At 38.1% G+C, this 25,596-nt stretch overlaps 1 protein-coding gene across 1 annotated transcript; it reads left to right on the top strand.

The window, feature by feature from the left end:
• inpp5l (inositol polyphosphate-5-phosphatase L) lies at positions 1-24,979 on the top strand. Its single transcript, XM_058637120.1, has 16 exons — positions 1-561; positions 6,293-6,334; positions 7,357-7,457; positions 8,391-8,475; positions 14,171-14,234; positions 16,217-16,320; positions 16,604-16,656; positions 18,524-18,643; positions 18,749-18,833; positions 19,157-19,252; positions 20,033-20,107; positions 20,359-20,432; positions 20,535-20,646; positions 20,885-20,956; positions 21,033-21,098; positions 23,437-24,979. Exons 1-15 carry the CDS (start codon positions 502-504, stop codon positions 21,072-21,074), a joined length of 1,185 nt encoding a protein of 394 aa, XP_058493103.1. The 5' UTR covers positions 1-501; the 3' UTR covers positions 21,075-21,098; positions 23,437-24,979.
• The last annotated feature ends 617 nt before the right edge of the window (positions 24,980-25,596 follow it).

Raw genomic sequence — 25,596 nt, 5'->3', positions numbered from 1 at the left:
CGGAGCCGCGCGTTTCTCATAACACGGCACTGAAGACACAGACAGTGACAGAGGGACAGAGACAGACAGGAGACACAGACAGACGGAGGGACAGTCCTGTGAAGACAGCAGCAGATGCTTCACGTCCGTTAAGAAGACACTAGTCCAATTAACAGAGAGGAGGCGGAAATCCGCGCACGAGGGAAGCGAACTACTACAACTACAACCGCCGCTTCTGCCGCTGCTTAGACGACGGTTGGTCGCGAGCGCCGCGGCCGGTTCAAACGCCATGACGCCCGCGACAGCCGAGTGGTGACGGACCGGTGAGAGCGGGACGTTTACTCGCACTCTGCGGCGTAAAAGTCTCTCCGTGTAGAAGCGGAGGAGGAGAAGGAGGAGGAGCCGCCGCCTCTTCAGGCCTGAGTCGCGCGCGCGTCATCCGGGCGACGCTACCGCCGCCGCCGCTGCTGCTGCGGAGTTTCCTGGGACCGTGTGCGCGTGAAGGCTTTGCAGGTCGTTAACATGGAAACGTTCACTGATGTGCTGCTCGTCACCGCCAATGTCGGCTCACTCTTTGACAACGTGAGTAAACCTTTTTTAAAATTAAACAACACACACACACCAGCTCAGATTATAATCGGATTATAGATTTAGCAGTGGCGCGTTCTTCCTCCTGTGAGTGAGTGAGGGTTAGCGCTCACTCACACACACAGTGGAAACTACAACATGTTCACTTCAGTGTGTGAAGTTTGTAGTTTTCTGTTGTTTTCGACCTGTTGCTGTTACTGTTAATAACGTTTCTAACAGAAAACGGTGTGTTTTTACCCTGTGTTGTTTGTCAGCTGTCAACAGCATGTGCTTCACTGTATTCATCCGCCGTCGTTTCAAAAAAAAAAAAAAAAGTTGTAAAAGCAAAAGATGCGCGAGATTTGCAGCTCACGTGACCTGAGCGGAGACGCCAGATTGACAGAGACTGAATAATCTGTGACGATTAATCGAGTCCTACTACTTCTATGATCAATTAAAATAGTGAATATATGTATGTATATATATATATATATATATATATATATATATATATATATATATATATATATATATATAAAGTGTATATATACATATATGTATATATATATACATATATTCACTATTTTAATTGAAGTTGAAGTCACTTTATATATATATATATACACACACAGTACATACATATATGTATGTATATATATATATATATATATATATATATATAAAAAGTGACTTCAACTTCTACCAAAGTCAAGTTAAACAAGTAAACCAATTTAATGACTTTGATTTGAACACTGTTCAGATATATAAATCAAGATTTCTTTGATATGTTAAAATGTTTCTTCCCCCTAGACGTGGGTCAAAATATAAATTTAGTGATACATCATTGTCGTGCAATACGATAACCAATGCAGATATTGTGATGTATCGCTGTATAATTGTCTTGCAATATATTGACAGAATCACAGAATCGTCATATCGTGATATTATTGGTATCGTAGATCATGTATCGTATCATATACCACACACTATTGGGGGCTCCCCGATCATCAGGATTCTAGTTTACTTGCTCCTACAGTACATTTTAGAGAGTCCAATTAAACTGCACGTTTGGAGGAAACCTGGAGAACCTGTAGAACCTGGGTTTGAGAACGTGGAGAACCTGGGTTTTTTCCACACAGAAAGGCCCTCGGTCAAACTGGGGTTCAAACTGACAACCTTCTTGCTTTGTGGCAACACCATGCTGTCATATGAATGTAGGAAGATATGTGGTTATAAACGCAGTCATTGATAAAAACCATTGTTTTGTGTCTTTTTAGTATATAACTATAACCACATCACCATTTCTAATAACATGTCAGGAAATGTTGAGAAATGTTGAAAAATGTTAGTTAATGCTTTCAAAACCTGGAAATTATGATGTAGTCGATTTTCCTTTCATTACATGGAGCAAAGAAACCAGAAAATATTCACATTTAAGAAGCTGAAAAATCAGAAAGCTTCTTCTAATTATTAAACAAACACTCAAACAGATTAATCCATGATCAAAATAGTTGACAACTAGTTTAGTCATTGATGAAGAATTGAATAATCGCAGCTGCCTGACATAAGTTACAGTGTGTTTTTTTTATAATGTAGTAAAGACATCTGACTGTAATTGAACTATTCAAAACACTCCGTTTAATATGCAGCGGTTTGTATTTCGGTCCAGACTGGGTTTAAAGTCGCAGACAGAGGAGAGAGGAGGAGCTCGGAGTCTGACACTCATGGAAATTTGGCTCGGGACCATGTTTCCGGTTGCCTAATCTGGCTCCAGTGAAAACATGTTAGATCCCTTTGTGGGAAATATGTAAACAGATGAGTATCTTTTTTTCCTCCCAGGGAGACGCAAGCTTTTCTACTGACTTTAGGCCCGATGCATTTCTATAAGCAAACACTGCTCAACGTTCTCTCTCTACCTTCAGGATAAGAGCAGGTCTTTAAGCACATCACAAGCTTTTAAATCCTCTTGTAGTTCAGTAACAGGAGCAGCTCAGCCAGTGACAGAGTCAACCCTTTATCTCTGCTCTGAAAACATCACAGAAGCATCTACACCAGTGGTCTCAATGTTGCAGCCTGGGGGCCACATGTGGCCCTCCAATCGATTTCATGTGGCCCTCCAAACAATATTAAGTTGTTATTATTCTATATGTTTTTATTTTTAAATTAATAGATTAATTTTGCATCATAAATGTTTTTTTTTTTATTGTTGCATATTAAAACAACCACTTATATTTTGAAATGATCCAATCCAACTTTATTTGTAAAGCACTTTAAAACAAACACAGTGGACCAAAGTGCGGAAAACGGAAAGACGGAAAAGCTCACACGAGGCAATAGAGAGATATATATATATATACATATACATATACATATACATACATATTGATATGCGATTTTGAGCTCATAACGTCCACCCCAACTGTTGCTTTTCCCAAAAAAGTAGGGCTTTTTTTTACTTGACTGGCCCCTGACTGACCAGACGAGACAGTCATTGGCCCACAGGTCATTTGAGTTTGAGACCCCTGAGCTACACACTCTCTGCTGCTTCTCTGTGGCTTCTGATTGTGTAGTTGGTCTGTAATTAAGTCTAAGGATGACACAATAATATTATGTGACATGATGACATGATCGTAATCATTATTGGTGTCATCATGAACTGAGAAAAACGTTAATATTTCATATGAGTGACTGGAAAATGCTCGCCAACATAGAGTCTTAGTGATTAGAGGTCGACTGATATGGGTTTTCTATAGCCGATAATTAATGACAATTTTTCTTTTTGGCTTATTTAACCCTCCTGCTTTAACGGTTTAATAATAGCAAATAATACAACATTTGCTTAACTTCTCTCAAATCTACATTTTCGTGGCTCGACTGCAGTGCTAATATATATATAAATATATATACAGTTATTACAATTTAAAATGATAGTATAAAGTAAATTAAAGTAAAGTTAAATATTTTAAACAGACAGGTAACAAATTAAAAATATAGTTTTAGTGACGTTTTTGAGGACAAACGCATTCATATTTTGTAAGGTAAGTTGTTTGTACAAGTTGTTTGTTAGGTAAGTTGTACAACTTATTTTTGCAACAGTGAACTATGTTTTTGTGACGCTAACATTTTGTACGACTGTTTGATACTGAAAGTATTTTTATTTTAGCATGAATAACCTGTTTTCTTAACATTTCAACGTTTTGTTCCACTTTTTAGTAATTTATTAAAAATGTTTAAACCTATGTACATACACAACCTACATGATATTACAATTAGGGATAGTACAATTAACGATATAATCATGCATTGTCATAAAAAGCACTTGCAATATCTTGATTGCGGTGAATTTTTGTTATCGAGATGATCATTCATGGAGAAAATTGTTAATATTTCATGTGTGTGACTTTAGAAACGCTGTCCTTCTTGCCAACATACAGACCTAGTCATTTATTTTGAAGCCTGCATTTTTTCCAGTCATTCCAGGTCCTCATGATTTATAACAATCCCTATTAAAGATTATTAAAAATGCATATCCTTCATAGCAGAGTTAGAGTTCATCTGTTTCCTCCGTATCTGTAAAGCTTTCATAACACGTCTGCGTAAATATTTACATTCAACCAAATGTGTGCACATTTTCTGAGAGTTTATAGTGTTGGAACCAAATGGAGTTAGTATGAGTACAGACAGAAGGTTTAACCTGTTTATATTTATGAATTAATAATATTAATCAATGTTTAAGTTACTGTATATTTGAAAAGTTATGATGACTGGATGAATCTTGAACATTGTCAGACGCAGTGCTGTTCATGTTCATGAACAAATGATTTGAGAGGAGACCTTCACGTCCTGCACAGTCCATGCAAATACACTATGCAAAGCCATTCCTTTGCTGGTGTGAGTGCACCTGGCTTCACCCTCTCACCACACAGTGGCCCAAAATCCTGATGCACGTGAAGTCGACTGAGGCAGCAATCGATTGTTGTTGATAAACCGGAGAATCCTGTTATTATGAGAATCAGACATGCAATCGCAAGTGTACTTCAGAACAAAACGGAACATTTTTGACGTATTTGTCACAGTTGAATGAAGCCGTAACTGAACGTCAACATTCAGAAATGATGTGACACAAATGGAGAACTATGCTGAGTTCCATTTACATCGATTCCATTTAGAGTTAAATAGAGGAAAAAATGAATTGAAATGACAAATTAAATTGCAACGATTTTTCACATGGTGTTGTTTTCCGGATCTCTCGGATCGGAGATCGGATAACAGATAAAAATGTAAAATCTGATACAATCAAAAAAAGACTGTAAAAATGTGAATAAAAATCAGCAAACTGTTATTACACAGTTGTTACACAGTTGGAGAATTATGTCTTTGAAATTACTCGGCACAAACGTGTTGTTAACACATTCATAAATTCATAAATGGTCTAAAATGATTGTATTGGACTAGATTGTGATACCAGTATTGGTCACAAAAAGTGGTATCGTCCCATACCTATATCCGATGGTTGTTTCATATTGAAAATGATTAATTGTTCAACCTTGCCCAGAAACTTTTATTTGAAACAACAAAAAGATTCTGCTTTATTTCAGCTCAAACAGAAGGGGCAGAAAATAAAACTAAAGGGGATTTAATCCCCCCTTAAACCCCTTCGTGGCGCTGCTAAGTCGCCCTCAGCCTTTTTTGCGTCTGCCTGATTTTCTCATACATGTTTTACTGTAAACTCAGCTGTAACCGTGGCCAGTGTGTAATTTAAAACATACCTTCACGATCATGTCCAGAGTATTACAGGTACACTCGTACTTCCTGGAAACAGAATCAGCACAATGTGCCAGATTACATTTCCAGACAGTTTGTATTTCCTTGCTCAGAGTTAGCGCAGAGTTTCCATGAAGACTTCTTAACATCCTTTTGACCTATTTTTGACCCAAAAGTCATATTTTTTTTTAAATATCTTTTATTTGTTTAATATATACAGCCTTAAATTTACAGGTATGACTCATAGCTCTGATTAGCAGAAGATTAAGAAGTGTAGCATTAGCTAGCTAACTTACCGAGCTAACAACAGCTCTTTTTCCTGCTCATAAAATGTGTAGCTAAAATGAAATGTTAAGAAAGACCAATATATTTTTGATTAAAACGAAGGGAAATAACGGAAAAGATACAGAATAAAAAAATAACATGAAAGAAGTTTTGAGGTTTACTTTTCCTCAGTCTTGAAAATCTAGATATTCACAGGCAACACAAAAAAACAACAACCAGACGTAGTAAAATATTTCTGAAAGCTTACAGATACAGAGGAAACAAGCTCCCACTTGTGGCATTTCAAAACAAATCACTGTGACTCTATGTTGGCGAACTAGAAACCAATTTCAAGTCACTTTTCTGATAAATCTGGATTATCCTCCTAATGAAAATTCACCGTAATCAACTTGTTGTAAATGTTTTTTTTAAATCACGATACACAATAATATCATATATTATCCATCCATAGTAGCAGGTTTGATTCTTTAGCAATATTTAGCTCCTGAGAGAGGATGAAGAATTAAACAGCTAAATGAGAGAATATCTGGTGTGACATGCACCTAATCTAGGTTGTCATGACGACTGTATTTATTGTGCAGAAATGTTGTGTTTACAGGTTGTTGCTCTGCCCTTGAGGTGGACAGAATAAATCTATTTCCTTCTGTTTCTTCCAGGAAAGGCCTTTAATTATTTTTTTTTCCTTTTCTCTTTACAGTTGGGTGAAATTGAAAGTGATTGGTTACATGAACTGTATAAGGTAAGGTCATTTTATATTTGTTCTCTTCATTTTTGTTGACTATCTTTTGCAATTCAGCCAAAAAAAAATGGAATTATATGTAACTGATTGATTTATTATTGATAAATTGAAATACACTTAACAAAAAAATATAATAGAATTCATCAAGAAAATGATGTCAGTCATAAGAACTTTTAAAATCTGAAATAATTACATCATACAGGTCATGAAAAAGTGTAAAACTTCCAATTGTTTTTGTTCAGAACTTTATTGTTCCTCAAGTGACAATTGGTTTGGCAGTTGGTGGTATACAAAGCAATAAAACAATTATAGAAACACAGTAAACATGATAATTAAAATGCTTTGGCTGATATAGACATAGCACAAACAATCCCATTAAGAGTTCAGCTTGAAGAAATTGTCTGACTAAGAGTATACATGCAGGAATAATCAGACTATGAATTGCATAATCCAGGTATGTTAGTCTGACTAAGACTAGCTCTATTTTAGTCAGACTAATGTGTTTACATGACATTAACCAGATACAATTGTTGTATATCTGCTCCTGGTCTCTTTCTTCAGTCTCTACCTCACCTCCTTCTTGTTCTTTCTCTCCCCCCTTTCTGTCCCCCACCTCGACTCTGACCCCCATTTTTCCTTTCACCCCAACCGGCCGAGGCAGATGGCTGCACATCTTTGAGTCTGGTTCTATCAGAGATTTCTTCATCTGTTAAAAGGGATTTTTTTTCTATCCACTGATCCACTTTGGCGTTATACAAATAAAATTGAATTGAATTGAATTAAGAAAACCTATTATTAAATTATTGTCTTAGTCTGACTAAAATTGGACTTTTAAATGCATGTAAACACGCTGACTGATATAACTAAAAACCCACACCGAGACACTCCACATGACCTCTCACTGATGGTTTGCATGGTCCTGTAACACTCTGTGCTGCTGTTTGACCTTCTTCTCCACTCATTACTCTGTAATGAAGGATGCGTAGACTGAGACGTGTTTCGCTCGCTCTGCTTCGTTACAGACGATTTACAGCTGCAAGCCACAGTTCATCGCTCTGCACTTCCAGGAGGTCGGAGGGAAGGACTACATGGTGAACATGGGCCATGCAGAGAACTTCTTCAGGTTTGTAAAGTCATATTCACCCTTTTCATTTAGATTTTTAAATATTTACAGTGTGTGCATCATACAGTACGTACAAAAAATACAATATACATCCATCAATTCAAAAGAAACAAACAAGCTCAGTCTGTCTAAAATAAAATGTGTTGAAATTAAATAAACATGAATCCTATATTAATTTAGCAACTGTATCATGTCAAATTATACCTGTTGGATTATTCCCTATTTACATAATCTCGGTTTGCTTCATAATATGCCATAAATCTGTTGGAAAAATCCCAACGTGTGCTGTTTTCAGGCATGAACTGGGTAAACATGCAGAGATTAGTGACTGGAGATAATCTCATTCGGGAGTTTTTCATGCATGGTTCTGACACAAGCTTATATGGATATTATAGTAGAGATAATAGTAGAGAGCTGTCAGGAGAATCTCCAGGGAAAGTTCTGGGTCTTTTATACTTCAAAACATTGAATTCAATTCATGGGCTATTGAAATTAAATTCAAACTACTTTATTAGTCCCACTAGGGGGCAGTAAATAGCAGTGAAGGTGACACACTCACATAGAGGCAAAGAAGTGTGCCACGAGCCAAGGAATTGGGATACAGAATAAAGTGCCAGTAGTTGAATAAAAGAAAAAAAGCATGATTAAACAATTCATTGTAATACAAAAACATGTTAATGTGTGATGGTCAAAGGTAGAACATATTTGGAGTTAATTTTGGCAGGAAAATCACAGGTTGTACAGATTCAGTGCATGTGAGTCAGTCAGAAGATAGATAAATGGAACTCAGTCATCATTCATTTGAATATTTACGCCTGTGATTTTCCCTACGGTGACCTCTCGAAATGGCTGCTGTTCAAAGAACCCATGATTATACATGACAAAGAATAATGTCTTTTTTAACTCACCTATTATTATTTTTATTCTCCCCAGGAGTATCGAGTCCAGTCAGGAAATGAAAGACTATGACAGAGTCTGCATCTATGTGGATAACCAGTTCCAGGCAGACAGTTTCACAGTAAGAAAAACCTTCTTTTTTTAAGTCAGTGTAGTTCACACCTGCCTCCAGTAGATGGAGTCCTCCTCCATGTTAGGGCTCTGTCGTAGTTGTGCCCTGCCAACGAGCTGGTCATAAAACACAGTGAGCACAAGAATGACTTTTTCTTTTCTTTTCTTTTTTTTTATTGTAAAGCAGTTCATAACAGGGAATCTTAACTTATTTTACGTGTGCGTGTGTATTTAATCAATTTAAAGATTAAATCACTCAACAACCAACAAGAGTTACCTGAGCTGACAGAATATCGCTGCAACACAGATGTTTGTGCGTCACACACTGCACAAATGCATAGGAACGTATACGGAGTACGTACATGTATCCATCCATCTTCTCCCGCTTTATCCTCCACATCACAGGGACACATATAGAGACAAACAACCATTCACTCTCACACCTACAGTCAATTTAGAGTGCCCAGTTTACCTGATCCCCATATTGCATGTTTTTGGACTGTGGGAGGAAACCGGAGAACCCGGAGAAAACCCACACAGGTCACAAACCTGTGTCTTATTGCTGCAAAGGCATGAGTGCTAACCACTACACCAACCCGCGTGGCCCTTACCAGGACCAGTTCCCTCTAATTCAAGGACCAAATGTGCTGACACAGCTTAATAAGATGGGAGGACAACTGGTAAGAGCGTTTTTGCCCATGATTGCGTCCACGTCTATTGATTTGCAGCAAGCTCTGCATCGCGACAAGTGGTCAAAATCAGTCTTTGTCATTTTCTTTGGCGAGATTTTAAATTTCCCAGACATCACATCATCATTTGCTCTCTCTTGTTTTAACTTTACTTGCTCTTTGTTCTGCATGGAATCTCACATCAACACCAGAGAGAGAGACAGTGGACAGTGTCCATAACGCCTCCAGTAATTATGACGTAGGCCTAGTCTACGTACATCAGGTATAAATTTTTGGTTTTAAAAATAGTATAATAGTATTTAAAGAAATCAAGTTTTCAATAATCCAGCCCTGACCTGTTAACAGTCATGTGTCTGCAGAAGATACCGAGACACAAATCGTGCATATCGTCAATTTGACAATTACTGTTGAATTGGTTGGTTTTAGAGTTTTTTCAATAATTAAAATAGGTTTTCAGATTTTTCAGCTTCTTAAAATGTGAATATTTTCTGGTAGCTTTGCTTCATTTGACAAAGAGATCATTAAAACTGAATCATTCTGGTTTGTGGACAAGACATTTGAGACATTTATTTTCATTTATTACATTATTTGAGGGAACAAATAAACTCTAATTCTAACCCAGCTTTACTCTACGGTTCACAGTATCTCTGAGAGGCTGAAAAGTGGCTAAGTGTCTCTGAAACTTATTAACCCTCACTCCTCCCAGGTGATCCCCTCACACTGGCACTGTGACAGTAGGGGTCAATGGCAGCAGCTGGAGACTGAAGGTGTGTGAAGTAAAAAAAAAAAAAAAAAGGGGGAAAGTCAATGGCCAGGTGTGGGGGGGGGAGAGGAGAGACAGGCCAAACTCAATACATTTAACTCTAGATTAAAACTATTGATCCCAGCCTATTTGTGCACGATAAATAAAGTGTGAGAGGGGGTTGGAAGACAGCTGGGACTAAGTTTCCCCCTGCGCTCCAGTCTTTGCACCCTCCACTCTTTGCCCTGAGAGGCCTGCACTGCAGCCCCCCCCCCCACACACACACACACACACACACCACCTCCACTCCTAATGCCTCATTCTCATTTCGTCTGTGCCACCTGCATTGATTTTCAATTTATTTTCCCTTGGCTGCAGATCATCAGTTATAAGGCCAAGAGAGAGTTGGGGGGGGGGGGGGTTCTCCTTTCAGAGCTGCAGCAGTGGACGGCGCAGACTTGCATGCATTCTCAGTACAAATGGTGTTTTGATAAAAAATCACTTGTAAGTCAATATTTTTTTATTAAACTGTGCACAAACCTGATTGATGAAGATAGGTGCTTGGCAGAGTATGTTGAGGTGAATGTGTAGCTGTGTGTGTGTGTGTGTGTGTGTGTGTGTGTGCACGCTTTTCTGTTCGCTCTTCAAACACAATATTGTTACACATCCGACATAAACTGGGCCATATCTTATTTTAGCTAATTGACAGAACGTTATCCGCGGATTTCCAGCAGGGAATGATCATTTTGCTTCATTCATAGAGTCAAAAAAACTTGCAACTCCTTACTCTAAAGCAGTGCAAGTCTGCAACAATGAATCCATTAATCAAACTTTAATCTCAAACTTTTTATACACAAGTATCAACTGAGAAAACACTGAGCTCTGAGTAACACCGTTATCACCAACGTTAAAATACAATGGCGTAAATAGGCCGAGAAAAAGTCAGCTACAGACTTTTCACGGGAGGCAGATTAATCTCTCATCATCCTCCTCTTCCTCACTTATACTTCACACACTGGTGTAGTGAAATTAGATGAAGATGGAGCAACAGATAAGGTGACTCACATACCCTGGTTTATACAGTGCTGAACAAGTGTATCAGACCACCACCCAAAGTCACAGCTGCCCTAAATTAACAGCATTGGTAATCATCAAAATACTGTAATGGTTAATACACCAGTATGTAGAAGCTCTTTTGTTTTACAAAAAAACTGAAAAAAAAAAATAGTAAAGCACATGATTATTTCTTGATTAAAATACTAAATTATAGTTGTTGACTTGTTGTAGTGGCTGAATGTTGAAGAAGCCCAGTGAGTCAGCTCAAATGTGGTTATAAAAAGATAAATTCAGTTTGTTATTTGTATAAAAAAATAAATAACAATACGTTTTGAAAGACTACAAAAATATTTCTTGCTTTTATGACAGGTGGTGTAATAAATTCTCTAAGCTCTGTACAGTAGAACAGTATTTCTACATGTTCCTCTTGTGCCACAGTTTGAGAACCATGGACTTAATTAAAACTTACATTTACGCATGTTATTAAAACATAATCACATTAGTCTTGGCTAAAAAGGTTGAGAAAATTCTGGTAATCTGTTTAAAAACCTCTCCTGCAGGAAACTGTCAAGGCAACAAGGGAAAAAAAAAAAACTCAAAGATAAGACTACGAAGAGTCCAAACTGAATTTTGTCCAAAGGAAGAAAAACAGCTGGGGGAAAACCAGGAGTCTTTGTGTCTCAAAGAGTGTTTGCACACTGCTTTCACTAACTATAATACAAATAGCTTCTGTTGGTCACAAATACCCCTGGTTTTCCCCAGCTGTGTTTCTTTCTCTGGACAAAATTCAGTTTGGACTCTTCGAAGTCCTTTCTGTTTTCTTTATCCTTGAATTTTTGGGGTTTTCCTTGTGCCTCGTGAGTTTCCTCTTTTATTATGTAATTCTTCCTAGTGTCTCTGTGTGTGTGTGTGTGTGTGTGTAGCTCTAATTCCTGTCCTGTTTTCCCCTCATGTGATTGTGATTGTCCTCCCTGACCTGATGTGGTCCAGTTTTTGTTTTTTACTTTACTTATTATTAGTTTCAGCTGTGTTTCATTATCCCTGCCTCCTTAGTGTCTTTATTATTTTCATAACTCATTAATCTGTCGATTATTGTCTTGATAGATTAGATTAGATTAAATTGATGTTTAGGATAAATTATGTCTCGGAAATGTCTCGTTTTGTCCACAGTTTCTCTGTTATTTGGATCAAAGAAACCAGGTAATAATATAAAGAATTCCTCTAAATGGGAACATAATTTAAAAGAAATTGACGTCACGTTCAATCAAAGAAGAGCCGAAGCTCATTATTGAGGCCATTAAGTCCTTAGGAAAATATTTATTGACGTTATAAATCAAGAGAAGAGAGAATCTCTTTGTCCTGTAGACTTTCATTCATATGGAGTCGCCCCCTGGTGGATAACTGCTACTTCTTCTGTGGCTTTACTTTTATTTTATATAGAGTTGAAGATATGAACATGTATTTATTATTATTCTTTAAAAATATCATAAAACAATCAGATATAGGAGAATAAAATTGCGATTTCAGTTCAAAAACAGTGAATATGTTCGGTTCCTACTTGGAGCAAATATCTGGCCGTGCACTAACCTCAGTCCCTTAGTTTGGACAAGTTGGTCACTAATTGCTGCTCACTGACTGCAGCCGACAATGTAGACTCTTCCATTTTATTAAATGAGGAGGACTTTGGCACGGAAGATAAATGAAGTCTTCAGGGAGAGATCTCTCATGCTCCGGCTGGACGGTGAACAGCGGCTCCGTCACGCCCCGAGCTCTCTGAGTGCCAGCTGATTTTTCTTCTGCACCCCCCCCAGTCAGAGCGGCGGTGGTGGTGGCAGACAGCAGCCCCACTGCTTAATACCTTTTAAATTGTTTTAATTTTCTGTCTTTATTGATCTCTTGGGGCATGATTAATCAGATCAGTGGAGCAGGCAGTTAGTACATTAAAAATTGTCAGCCCCACGTCAGGGATGATTGGGTGCTGAAGTGTGTGTGTGTTTGTGTTTGTGTCGGAGGGACGGCGTGTGAGCGAGTGAATGTGTGGTGCATTTACGCTCCGACTGTGGACGCCTGAAGTTTCATGTGTCTTTCACGCGGGCGACAATACACTGTGTCGCACTGCATCATTTAATTCAAGGCTCACAATTCAGGCGGCGTAATGTGGAAATGAACAATTCCATCCGTCATCTCAGCTGCTCTCATGGTTTCTCCCGCTTTTTAGTTTTAGGTTCATCATGTTTTCGGCTTCATTGTGGGTCACTGCAGAGAAACGCGGGAGCTGTTGTTTCATTTTTATGATTTTACTTCAGTTATAACCTTTATTTAACCTCATCTTTTGCGAGAAGGTCCTGGCTGAGGTCTGAAGTAGGGATGACACGATATCACTTTTGTCACTTTTCCACCACAGTTCTAGCATGATTCGGTTCAACTCTACTCTGTTTTCCGCCCACGTTGAGGAGGCACTATAGTCATGGAAAACGATACCAAATCCAGTAGAATCGAGTATGGAATAGTTGAAAAATGCCATTTTTAGTGTCTGATACAGTCATTTTAGACTACAGTACTAGACATTTGTGAAATCCATTACTATTTTGACCAAATCATAATAATTCATTTACAAGCATATTCATTTCATTTTATGTATTTTATTTAAAAATATACACAAAAATCTTAACTAAAGAGGATGGGAAAAGTCAGAAAATTTCTCTGGGGACCCCAAAAAACTCTCCTGTGACCCATCTGTGGGTCCTGACCCAGTTTTTGAGAACCACTGGTGTAACACATATTCTGCTCCAATGTAGAAGAAATGCGTAGTCCAAAGTATGACTCAGCAAACAATGACTGTGCACAGAGAAGCATGGAAGACATAGGATTTTGGACAGAAACACTTCTTGTCTCCGCCCGCCCCTGCTCTGCTGCTGTATACACAAAAATGCTCCCTCAGTCAGGTCTGATAGTTTTGCTCCACATAACCCGTTTTCATAAAAAGGCATAAAAACAACAGCAATGTTTTTTTGGGTCATATTCCTGTATTTATATACAGCAGCTGTTTGAAATAAATTAAAAATAACAGATGACATTTCAATGGGATTTGTTTAAATAATGAACATTTTTCCACTTTCAAAAGTCATAACTGAGACTGACCTTGCTCATGATTTATTGTGTTGCTGCAGGTTCTTATCATTATTGTGAAATTTGACTTTATTTCTGTCTCTCCCCAGGCTCTGGGAAGCATGTACTTCATCCACAAGACACTGAACAACATCTATCAATATGACTTTAACGGTAAATATTCACTCCCTGCTCTACTTTACCACATTTGCATTTGTTTGGAATGATTTCCTCAATATCAATGCAACAAAGGCTCAAATGCTAAAGAGTCTTTTTCTGATGTAGGAGAACTACTTTCAGTCTTTTTTGCTGTTCTCAGGAAGATCACAATATCACAGACTTCTGTTATCTTACTTTGCATTTTGTTATTGATATGATAGTAAACAATTTAAGTGTATTTGTGAAAGGAATCCAGGGGAAGCCCAAGGCTGTGTGGAAGGGTTGCCAGTTCTTATCTCTGTCAGGTCAAAGGGCTGGGGTATCCCTGAGCAAGGTATCCAGTCCCCTTTGTTAATGGTGCCTCATTGTTAACTGGACCCTCTAAATTGACCCCAGCCATCATGGGGACACCACATCCAGTGTAGTCCTAGTGCTGGTCTCAAGCCTGGATAAATCGGAGGATTGTGTCAGGAACGCCTCAGACGTAAAATCTCTGCCAAATCAAATATGTGGATGGAGAGGGTGAAGCCAAAGGACCTTCCTAATGTTTTCATGTCACTTTTTTTTCTGTTTATCACATCGGTCATTTTCTTTTTTATTCATCAGTGGTAGAACATCCTTCCTCTGTGTATGATTACACTTTAATGGCACCCATCTCTTCTTGATAACTTGCTTTCACTTTTGGTTTTTCTCCTGATAACTCGTACAAACAGCAGGACCTCATTAGTGCCTTCTGGGGAAAACACGGCGTTTCTGCAGAATCTTTAACACAAAAAACACCTGGCACAAGTAGACAAGCAGTTTTTTTGTGGTTTCTCCATCATCACGTTTAGAAATTCAGTTGTCCCACAATTTAAGCCAATAGATAGATAGATAGATAGATAGATAGATAGATAGCTCGATAGACAGATCGATAGATAGATCACACATTAAATAATTAAATAAATGGGATGATTGCTAGTGTAAAATCTCTGTCAAATCAAATATGTGGATGGACATGTTGAACTGTTTCTGTTTAAAGACCAAGGAGAGTTTTTGCACACCAACTCAAGCAAGGCTGCATGATCCACTTTTTTCACTTCCGATCCGATCCCGATACCTGAATTTGGATATCTGCCGATACCGATAATTTTCAGTGTATGTGTTATTTTTCTTTTATAGTCCCTAATAGTAGTGTGTAGGTGACGGCTGGGATTTCGTCGGTTGGAGAGCTGATTTTCCTGGTTAACTCCTGGTCAATGCTGGTCAAGGCTCGCCTGCTAGCTGGCTGTAAACTGTGGAATGGATTTCCTGAACTCCGCGTCTCATTGAGACACGTTCAGAAAATCTATTACACTTTTTGCAGCCAGCTAGCAGTCAGGGAATCACTTTTGGAGTCATTTGAGCAGACAGATCGGAAATCTCTACAGTTGGATCGGAAATTTCCGATCCGTGAATTACGTTTGTATCGGAACCCGATTCCGATACTGGATCATATCGGCCTCATCCCTAAACATAACATTATAATTTTAGCCTCAAACTGAACCACTTTGTACCGTTACAGTGAGTCGAGTTCAGTCAGGGCAATGTTGCATATGATTCATGTCATTTCCTTTTTTATACATCAGTGGTAGGATGTCCTTCCTCCTGTGTATAATGACTGTTTGATGGCGCTCCCCACTTGTGGCCAGGATATTTGCAAAGAGCCTGCATTTAAAGTCGGGCTGTTATTTTCTCTGCTGCATAGTCCAGTCACGTTAGGTGTGAAAAAGCTCCTCAGAAAAGCTTATGGAAGAACCATAAACATCCCGCAGCTGCCACCCGCCGCGCGGCCCCAAAACCGATTGTTGTTCGCCAAATGCCGTCTAATGGCTTGCTTATAGATCCCCCTCATCACGTATGCCGCTCTGATGAGGTTAACACCAGTTTATTGATTGCTGTTTGCATGTTTTCTCACTCTTTTACATGTCACGCCTCTCTCTTCCCCTCCATCCATCCCTCTTCTCACCCTCTCACAGTTAAGGATTTTAAATCGCTGTCGGGGCAGAACAAGTATGTGGGCTCTCTGGAAGGGGTCACCACAGTGGAGAAAGAAAAATTCCCAAAGAATTTCTGGCCTGATGTGAGTATGCACGCATGAGTGTGCATGTGTGTGTGTGTGTGTGTTTGCAGGTGAAGGGAGGAGTGTGTGTATGGGCCAAAGGGAGATGTTGGGATAAATGAGTCTACTGGGGCTGTAGAGGGGAGGAGGTGAGGAGGAGGTGAGGACGGGGGGGTCACTGTCTGCCTGCTCTGACAGGGAGATGAGACAAATTATGTGGAGGAATCAATAATTATCAGTTTGTCCCTTCAAAGACACTGTGTGTGCCACTGTTTACTCACTCGCTCTAATCTCTCTGTTGCAGTTCAAGTGGTCCAGAAAGGGCTTCATGAGGACCCGCTGGATTATCCACAACCAGTATGTACTATAAAGCTTTCACTTTTGGTTTTCTTGTTTGAGTTTTTTTCACAAACTGATAACGAGTGCACAAACACAGGACCTCGTGACTGCGAAGGTTGATTGAGTGAGCTTTAACACAAAAAGCCTGACACAAATAGATAAGCAGTTTTTTTGTTTTGGTTGAACATTAAAGAAACAGACAAGGACACGTGGGAATGATGCACAACTCCTTATATGGACATCCTGGTGGTGTGTGTTTATAGGTCACTTGTTCAGGCTTTACAAAATGCGCTCTTATGTTGTTGAGTCAAAGTTCTGATCCATTTTATATCACCTTTTTTTAGTAGTGATATAAAGTAGCAATAAGTGTGCAGAAGTTACAAAATAAAGACTTTTTTCTTTCATTTTTGTTCATAAAAACGAGCCAAGCAAACTTTGAACTGTGACATATTTCCAAATTTCTCAAATTTAATTGGCTTTTTAAACATTTTGAGTACTTTTTGCTCAAGTCTGTTTATATAGTTGGTCAAAATATATATAATATTTTTTTATCAGATTAGCTAGGTTGCTGCTGCAGTGGCTGTCGTCGCTCTCATAGAACTGTAGTCACTTGTTTGCAGACTCAGCATTTACATGAAATCCTCTCAGTGATAAGAACACCCTGTTCTTATCCCATGGGTCTTTGAAGTCCTTGAAATCCTTGAAGGGTTTGTGAATTTTTACAAAACGTGAATAAACGTTGGAATTTGATAGAATTTTGGGTAAATAACTAGATTTCGCTTGTAATGTGAATTCAGGATCTTTAATAAAAAGACAGTTATTAACTCTTAAGAGGGGAGTTTCAGTAATAATCCTCATAAATAATACATTTATTGAGCATTTTTCGCTGAAATAAAATTTACAAAGTGCTTCAAATGAATGTGATTTAAAGGGCAGAAACACAACATGCAAACATTAAATACAAGGTAATAAAAAAACACGAGACAAACCCGGCATCAAAACAAAGCTGATAGAAAGGACTGTTAACACACGTGAGCATCATAAAACAGAGAAAAACATCACGTTATGATAGTATAAAATAAAAATGAAAGTGAAATACAGTAAATAAATAAATAAAAGAGTTTAATCTGAGTACATATCTCTGTATGATTAGTGGTACTAAATTTTTACTTTTATTTCAGGACCTTTGTCTGGTCTTATTTTGTCTTGTTTATTCATTTGCTCCTCGATGGAGAACACGGTTCCCATGGGTCCTTGAAATCCTTGAAAGTTTGTGAATTTTACAAAAAAACAAAAAATGCCCTCGAAAGTTTATAGACACGGTTCATTGAAAGTGTTTGAATTTTGTGCAAGAAAGAAGTGAAGGTATGACGTTATGTTTAGGGTTAGGGTCTCCCTGGTTTGTTACGACGTCACCTACTGTTTCATGCCCTGCACTAGCAGTGTTGTGGACGATGTCCACTGTCTCTCTCTCTCTCGCTCTCTCTCTCTCTCTCTCTCTCTCTCTCTCTCCCTCTCTCCCTCTCCGCTGTTAATGTGAGTTTCCGTGCAGAACAACGAGCAAGTAAAGTTAAGCAAAGAGAGAGCAAATGACGAGGTGATGCCTGGGAAATGAAAGATCTCTGTCTCACCAAAGACAAATGACAAAAAGACTGACTTTGACCAACATCCCAAAAAGGACAATCACAATAAAAGTGGACTCCATCATGGACAAAGACACTCTTACAAGTTGTTCTCCCATCTTATTAAGCTGTGTCAGCACATTCAGTGCTTGAATTTGAGGAAATGGGTCCTTGAAAAATCTTTGAATTTGATGTCAACTAAGGTCTGGGAACACTAAAGTGTGTTTGTTTTAATGTGTGTGTGTGTGTGTGTGTCTCCACAGAGGTCTGGACCTGGTCAATGTCCACCTGTTCCACGATGCCTCCAACCTCACTGCCTGTGAATCCAGTCCCTCCATTTACTCGGCCAACCGCAAAAACGCTCTCAGATACATCATCAACAGGTCACATCACGTCTGTGCAGCAGCAGAAAATATCGCTCCATACAGTATGTATATATATGTTTATTTATAAGGTTTAATAGAATTTGTGTGTAATTTCCCCTCCAGGATATCAGACAGCTGCTGCTCCCCGCTGCCTTTCTTCCTGTTTGGAGATTTTAACTTCCGCCTGGACACGCTCAGTCTCGTTCAGGTACTTCACTGCCTGAAATTCATCATAAATCCTTCATTTTTGGTTCATCCAAGTGGCACAAATGCACCAAACGAGGCATCAGTAGAGTTAAAATGCAGGTTTCTTTTTCTGTGGACTTTGGTGCAGGAGAGTGAGCAGTTTACAAACGTCTGTCCCAAACAACATTCATGTGATCAACAAGAGTAAAGTAGAAAGTGAAAGTTGATGATGTTTGCATGTGAAGTAAACAAAACAGTCACAAGGTTTTGTATCACCTCGACCTTTTGACTCACACACACACACACTCCACCTCCTCCTCCCTGTGTCTGTGTCTCTGTGAGCAGCATCTGTCCACTACAGCTGACGTGCAGACAGTGAAGAAGGACAGCAGCGACAAAGTGGAGAGAATCATCTGTGAAGAAAAAGACAATGATCACCAGGTGACGAGAAACATCTGCTGAGACAACAGATACATCTATTTCTTTTCAGTTTTTTTCATTTGAAAACAGCTTTCTGATATAAATGGTGTCCATGCGGACTGGGCTAAGTTCAGGTCTGAACGCTCCTGATCTGTCCCAACTGTGTTAGGTCACAACAACCACATTCAGAGGTGGTTAAAGGGCAAATGTGACCTCATTCCTGAGCTGTATAAACATTAGAGACGGCCTCCTCAGCCACCGCCACAATATTCAGAATTATTGTCATAGATTGTCACTGACACACAGTACCTGGTCTAATCCACACGGAAACAGAACTTTCCCCAAACTTTCTTTTTTATTCTTAAAAAAATTGAATTGTTTCAAGAAATGTTAATGTCAAGAAATACACCAAAGATAGAGAAGAAGACGTGGAGCAACTGCATAAAGCTGTGAACAGAAGAAGAAGGGCTGTCACCATTTTCCCAAAGTTGCGTCTTGTAGACACATAAACACAAGGTCGGCATTTTGAGAGGTTTTTAATCTGGGATTCATTTTTCAAAAATGTCATTTTAGGGCTTCACTTCCGATACTAAACTTTAGCAGATTCTCCTAAACGTGTTCTTCATAGTTTAAAAAAATACTAAAAGTACTAATTCTACCTTTTCGGGCTTTGAGGATGAAGTGGAGAGCAGATGTGTCCGTAGCAGAATGTGTGTATTTTAAAAAGAAAACTGGCTCGTGTGGATGTCACATAAAGTTTTAGTGCTCAAATTTCTAACTTGCCTTTCACTCTTCACACAGGTGTTGCTCCAAATTGAGGAGAAGCTGTTTGCCTACCTGCACCAGGCGTACTTCAGGGAGGACAATGTCCCGTCGGTGAGAACTTCTTCTACTTCTATTGGCTTCTCCCCATAGGGGGCGCCACAGAGGATCATTTCACTCATCTACATATTTGATTTGGCAAAGATTTTAAGCCGCAAGCTGCATTGAGAACATGAGCTCAATCAGCTCCATCACATCTTCACAGACACTCAGTAACGTAACAAACGTGTTATCTGCTCAGCAACTATGTGATGTGTTTTCACATATTTTAAATTTCTATCCTGTTGCGGCTTGTGTGTCCTCAGCTTCTGAAATATGACAAAGAAGTCGCAGCCTTTCACGACGTTATTAGCGAAGAGGAGATCAAGTTTCCTCCCAGGTGAGAGACCTTTGGCTGAACCAGCGCTCGGCCTGCCTGAAAACATGCTGCTTTACATGACTCTGAATTCCTCCCACGTCTGTGCTGTTGTCTCATCCTCAGCTACCCCTACAGTGAGGAGTACACTAAACCCACTCAGTACATGAACACTCGCTGTCCCGCCTGGTGCGATCGTATCCTCATGTCACACAGCGCCCAGGAATTCATCCACAGGGTCAGTCACTTGTATTTCTCTTGGCTTCTGCAGTCGTTTAGTACAACACCAGCTTTTGTCATCAGTTATCAAATGAAACAAAGGCGCCTTTAAGGTGAAATTAAACCCTTAAACCACTTTTTTTAAGGTGTAAACTAGTGTATATGTGTAACTAGTTAATGTAATGTGTGACAACTGACTTGTTATGTTGTCATATAATCCAAGCTTGTTGTCAACATTTCTTTTTGTCTTTTTTCAGCGAGACGATGACGGCGAGAGGAACGTCGTTTACAACACAGTGGGTCCTGACGTGTGTATGGGAGACCATAAGGTAACACTTTAAACAGCACGTACAAAGTAACCATGCAGATGCAGAGAAAGTGACTGTGGTTCTGCTTCTCCCGCAGCCCGTCTTCTTGTTCTTCTCACTGAGGACAAATAACCATTGACTTCCTTCCTCGTAAACATAAGAGGTTAGTGTATGTGTGTGTATGAATGAATGTGAGTTTTTTATGGATGTGAATATAATTTATATTATTGCCCATCATCGTCATACAAATGCACTTGTAATTGGAGTTGATTTCCATTATAAAGATAATTCTGAATGTTGTTAGTATTTCACAGGAGTGTGAGGGTTAAATGCTGTTGAGCTCGCCAGCATACAGTCCTAGGGATTTAGTTTCACTTTAAAAATATGAAACTAACTTGTTCTTGTCATATTACAACATTTTGCAATTTTGATGTCAGTAACATTTTTTGTAAAAAAAAAAAAAATTGCTCATATACGTATAGAAATTTTATAAAGTCAGTTAAAAAAAATTGCAACACAATACAATTTTTGTCAGTAACAAAATTTTGCATTTTATAAATTCTAAAATAATATTTTCTTACGAGTAACATGTTTTGTCAGTGTAAATAAAAAACAAAAATAGTAACGTAACTTTTTTCCATTTCAAATTTAGAAATTTGAAAAACAGTACAACATCTTAAAAAAAAACATTCCATTTTGTAACACTTTTTGGTTTGTTAAATAATATTTTATTATAACTAGTACAAGTTTTTGTAACATTTAGTAAAACTTTTGTAACCATAAGAACATTTTTTAAATATAATTTCACATTTTGTAACTTTTTTTGTTAATGTAAATAACAATAATAAAATAAGCCTTTTTTTCATCAGTAACATTTTTGTAACATCACAACATTGTGTATCACTTTGGTAACACAAGTAATGTTTTTCACAACATCATTCGTTTCCTCCTTTTTTTTGAATATGAACCACATGATTATGAACAGAACACTAAACAATTGTTTAGGGGAGTCATGACAGGAAGTGTTCCTACTGTCCCAGACCTGGTGTGTGTACTGTACAGCATGTGTGTGTGTGTGTGTGTGTGTGAGGTGATTCCAGAGGGAGGATTCAGTGTGTGAGAGCGATCGCAGTAATCTCGCTCTCGTCCCTGGAGAGCCATCACCCACTCTGGCCCAGTGGAGTCGGTGATATGAACTAAGATGAAGTGTGTGCGGGACACCGGCGTTGTCCTTTGTGTCCAGTGTAGTTGCAGCAGAAGCGATCAGCACCTTTTCCCTCCTGATCTATGTCGATTGAATCCTCTCCACCGTCGCTTGTGGCTCCACACACTTATGTGTGTCGCTGCTTTGGCTTTTCATTAATTACCAGGCCCAGGACGCTCGTCTGGAGAGACATCATTTGTGTCCGGACAGGATATTGGCATTTTTACGGCCATGATTTTGTTTTGCAGCTGTTGAAATGTATTTGTTTCAGGGATGGAGTGTTTTTTCATGACACTCCATTTACGCCGAGCTGCAAAATAATGAGATACACACACGTGGCAAATGGACTTTAAAAATGTTCGAGAAACAAAACCCATTCTTTCCAGTGCATCAGTGTCTTTCTTTGTCTACATTTTGACTCGGAGAGAAAAGCTTCTTCACTTCCAGTCAGTGGTCACTAATGGAGCTTTTCTATTAAACCAGGGGCCTCAAACTCAAACTGAACTTCTAGTCTGGTCAGAAGGGGGTCAAATCCAATCCAATCCAGCTTTATTTATAAAGCACTTTAAAAACAACAACAACAGCTGAAACAAGGTGCTGTACATCAGAGATGTAAAAAATATCTAATTAGAAATGAAAATGATATCTGGAATAAAACATATTATGGATGATATTGCAGACCATTTCAAAGTAAAACACATAATTGTGATGCAAGATGAATGCAGTAAATAACAAAGGCAGACAGAAAACGAACTAAATCAAAACTTTAATGGAAATAATATGAAGACCACTGTAATTAAAACACTAGACAAACTTATATATAATTAAATGTTGACTTCACCGTTCACAGTTTGAGTCACTTTTCGTTGTCATTTTAATGCCTCGACTCGACTCTACTCGTTGTTTTTGCTTTTCCATCAGTGACAGTACCTGGTACCTGCTGATTTTTTTAGTACCTGCTCTGGCTCCAGCTGAGCCGACTAAAATGTGACGTGGACAGACTGCAGGCCACTGATTGGTCAGAGAGTGTCTTGTATTTAGAGACAGCACTGCTGAAAGCCGAATCATGGTCATGCAGGAAATCCTGAACCATTCTGTGAACAAATGTGTTTAATGAACTGATTCTAAAGATTCAGTTACACTGAAAACAACTGCTTTGACCGTCACTAGTTTGTGTCGCATGTAAAACGACGTCACCGCAGTGGAAACACTCCTGAATTTATTTGTAATTCTGTTTGAGTTTTGAGTTTTATTTGAATGCACTCTGATCTCTGCTTGTGTGTGTGTGCTTGTGCAGGTTCACGTCCTCTGAGCTGCGTCAGAGAATCAGAACCAGACTCACTCACTCACTACGACACCGACCAGTTAACCCTGAACAGCTCAGCTTCAGCGACGTTTGTCCTCCGCTGTCGTGAGTTTTCTGAGCCACTTTTCCAGATTCTTATCCTCACTCTTCTCTCTGATGACCTCTGACCTTTGACCTCTGAACCCAGTGACACTAAGGACTTTACCAGAATTCCTGCTGTGTTTTTTTTTTTTAATTCACTGATGCAAAGAATGAAGTGTACGGGCACTTTCGAATATTCCTACATTTTTACATTAAAACAGTGATTCCTGCCAGCCCCCCAGTGGGCCATGAAGGTACTGCAGGCCGGACACGAGAATTAAAAAAATGTTTAATTTTCCATTGACTGTAAAAAGATAATTAAACGTGATAACTGCAAGGTCTGAAAACATCATAACATTAGGTTTGTCCAACTAAATATCAACTTAGTAGATTTTATAGTGTAGCTTTACAGAGGCCTGATTCAATGTTAAAATGTTAATATCTGCCTATTTATGAAAGAGACATTGTTAGCAATACCAGTAAATAACAAAGCTCTTCATTGTATTTTAATTCTATTTTTAATTTGCACACAGTGTAGCAACATGCCCGAGTACGACTGATTTAATGTGAAACAAACAGGACAGAAATGTAATTCACAGTAGACGTAGGAGAGTGATTTTAGTGGCAGCCATCTTAATTGTATGGAATTGTTTGTCTGGGTTTGTTTGATTTTGGCAATCCGACCTGAGGCGAGCGTTCCAATTAAAACTTCCGAGCAGGAACTCGGAAAATTCCCGACTTCTGACTTAAACTGGGAACTCGCTTGATGAAAAACGTTTTTAAGAAGCAAACAAAAATGAACCACAAAATCAAAATGACACAAATCGCAAATAAAATATCGATGTAATCGTTTTTGTTTTTTTTGAAAAATACACTTTTTATTTGCTCCCTCCCTCACTCTCCCTGATTTGAATCTGATTTGGGATAAAAAATACTGTACAGGCTTAAAAAAAGGATCTGTAAAAAACCTTAATATGCAAAAAAATCAAAAACAGACTTGTCTTTCCCTGACAGCCTTTAATGTCAAGTTTCAAGTTAGAAGTCACATTCAGCCAATCGTAATGTGGCCAGAATCTCTAAATAAGTCGTGTTAAACAGCAGCTCGCGTCGCAGGCTCTGATTTCTTATTTTTCAGTCTCGGTTCAGGTTTTTTGTGTGTCTGTGAACAGGATTTAACACCAACAGGAAACACAGCAGAAAACGCTGCTCTCTCCGTTTCCTGTTGACGTCTGTGCTCTGATGTTCTCAGCAGATAAAACACAAAGATTCTACTCCTGTTTTATACCCAAAACTTCCCCTTTCAGAGTGGATTTTAATCCATAGTGACATTATTTAGAGGTGACACCAGCCAATCCTAACAATTGAACAGCCACAGTAGTTTTGACACACACAGTAGTTTTTTGCTCACTGTAGTTTTTTGCACAGCCTATGGATATATATATATATATATATATATATATATATATATATATATATATATATATATATATATATATATATATATATATATATATATATATATATATATATATATGTATGTATATATATATGTATGTATATATATATATATATATATATATATGTGTGTATATATATATGTATATGTATATATGTATGTATATATATATATATATATATATGTGTGTATATATATATGTATATGTATATATGTATGTATATATGTATGTATATATATATATATGTATATCTATATATATGTATGTATATATATATATATATATATGTGTGTGTATATATATGTATATATATGTATATATATAATATATATATATATATATATGTATATCTATATGTGTGTGTGTAGGGGAATTTATGTAATTCATTCTGATAAACAGAGCTAAAATTATTATCCTGTTACTAAAATGTTCTATATATTTTTGGAGGGAAATTACAGTTGGAATAAATTGTTCTTTTCTAGCAAAATAAATCTCTTTGTTCAGAAAACAGAGCAAAGTTTTATTTTTATTTATTTTTATTTTTTTGAAAAACAGCTGAACTCCCTTTGTTAGTTAGTTCATAAACTAGTGAATAATAATAATTAGTGAAATA

Source organism: Solea solea, chromosome 8 (assembly GCF_958295425.1).
Source record: "Solea solea chromosome 8, fSolSol10.1, whole genome shotgun sequence".
NCBI lineage: Eukaryota > Metazoa > Chordata > Actinopteri > Pleuronectiformes > Soleidae > Solea > Solea solea.
The sequence above is the reverse complement of the archived record's forward strand: the minus strand, read 5'-3'. Positions and strand labels throughout refer to the sequence as shown.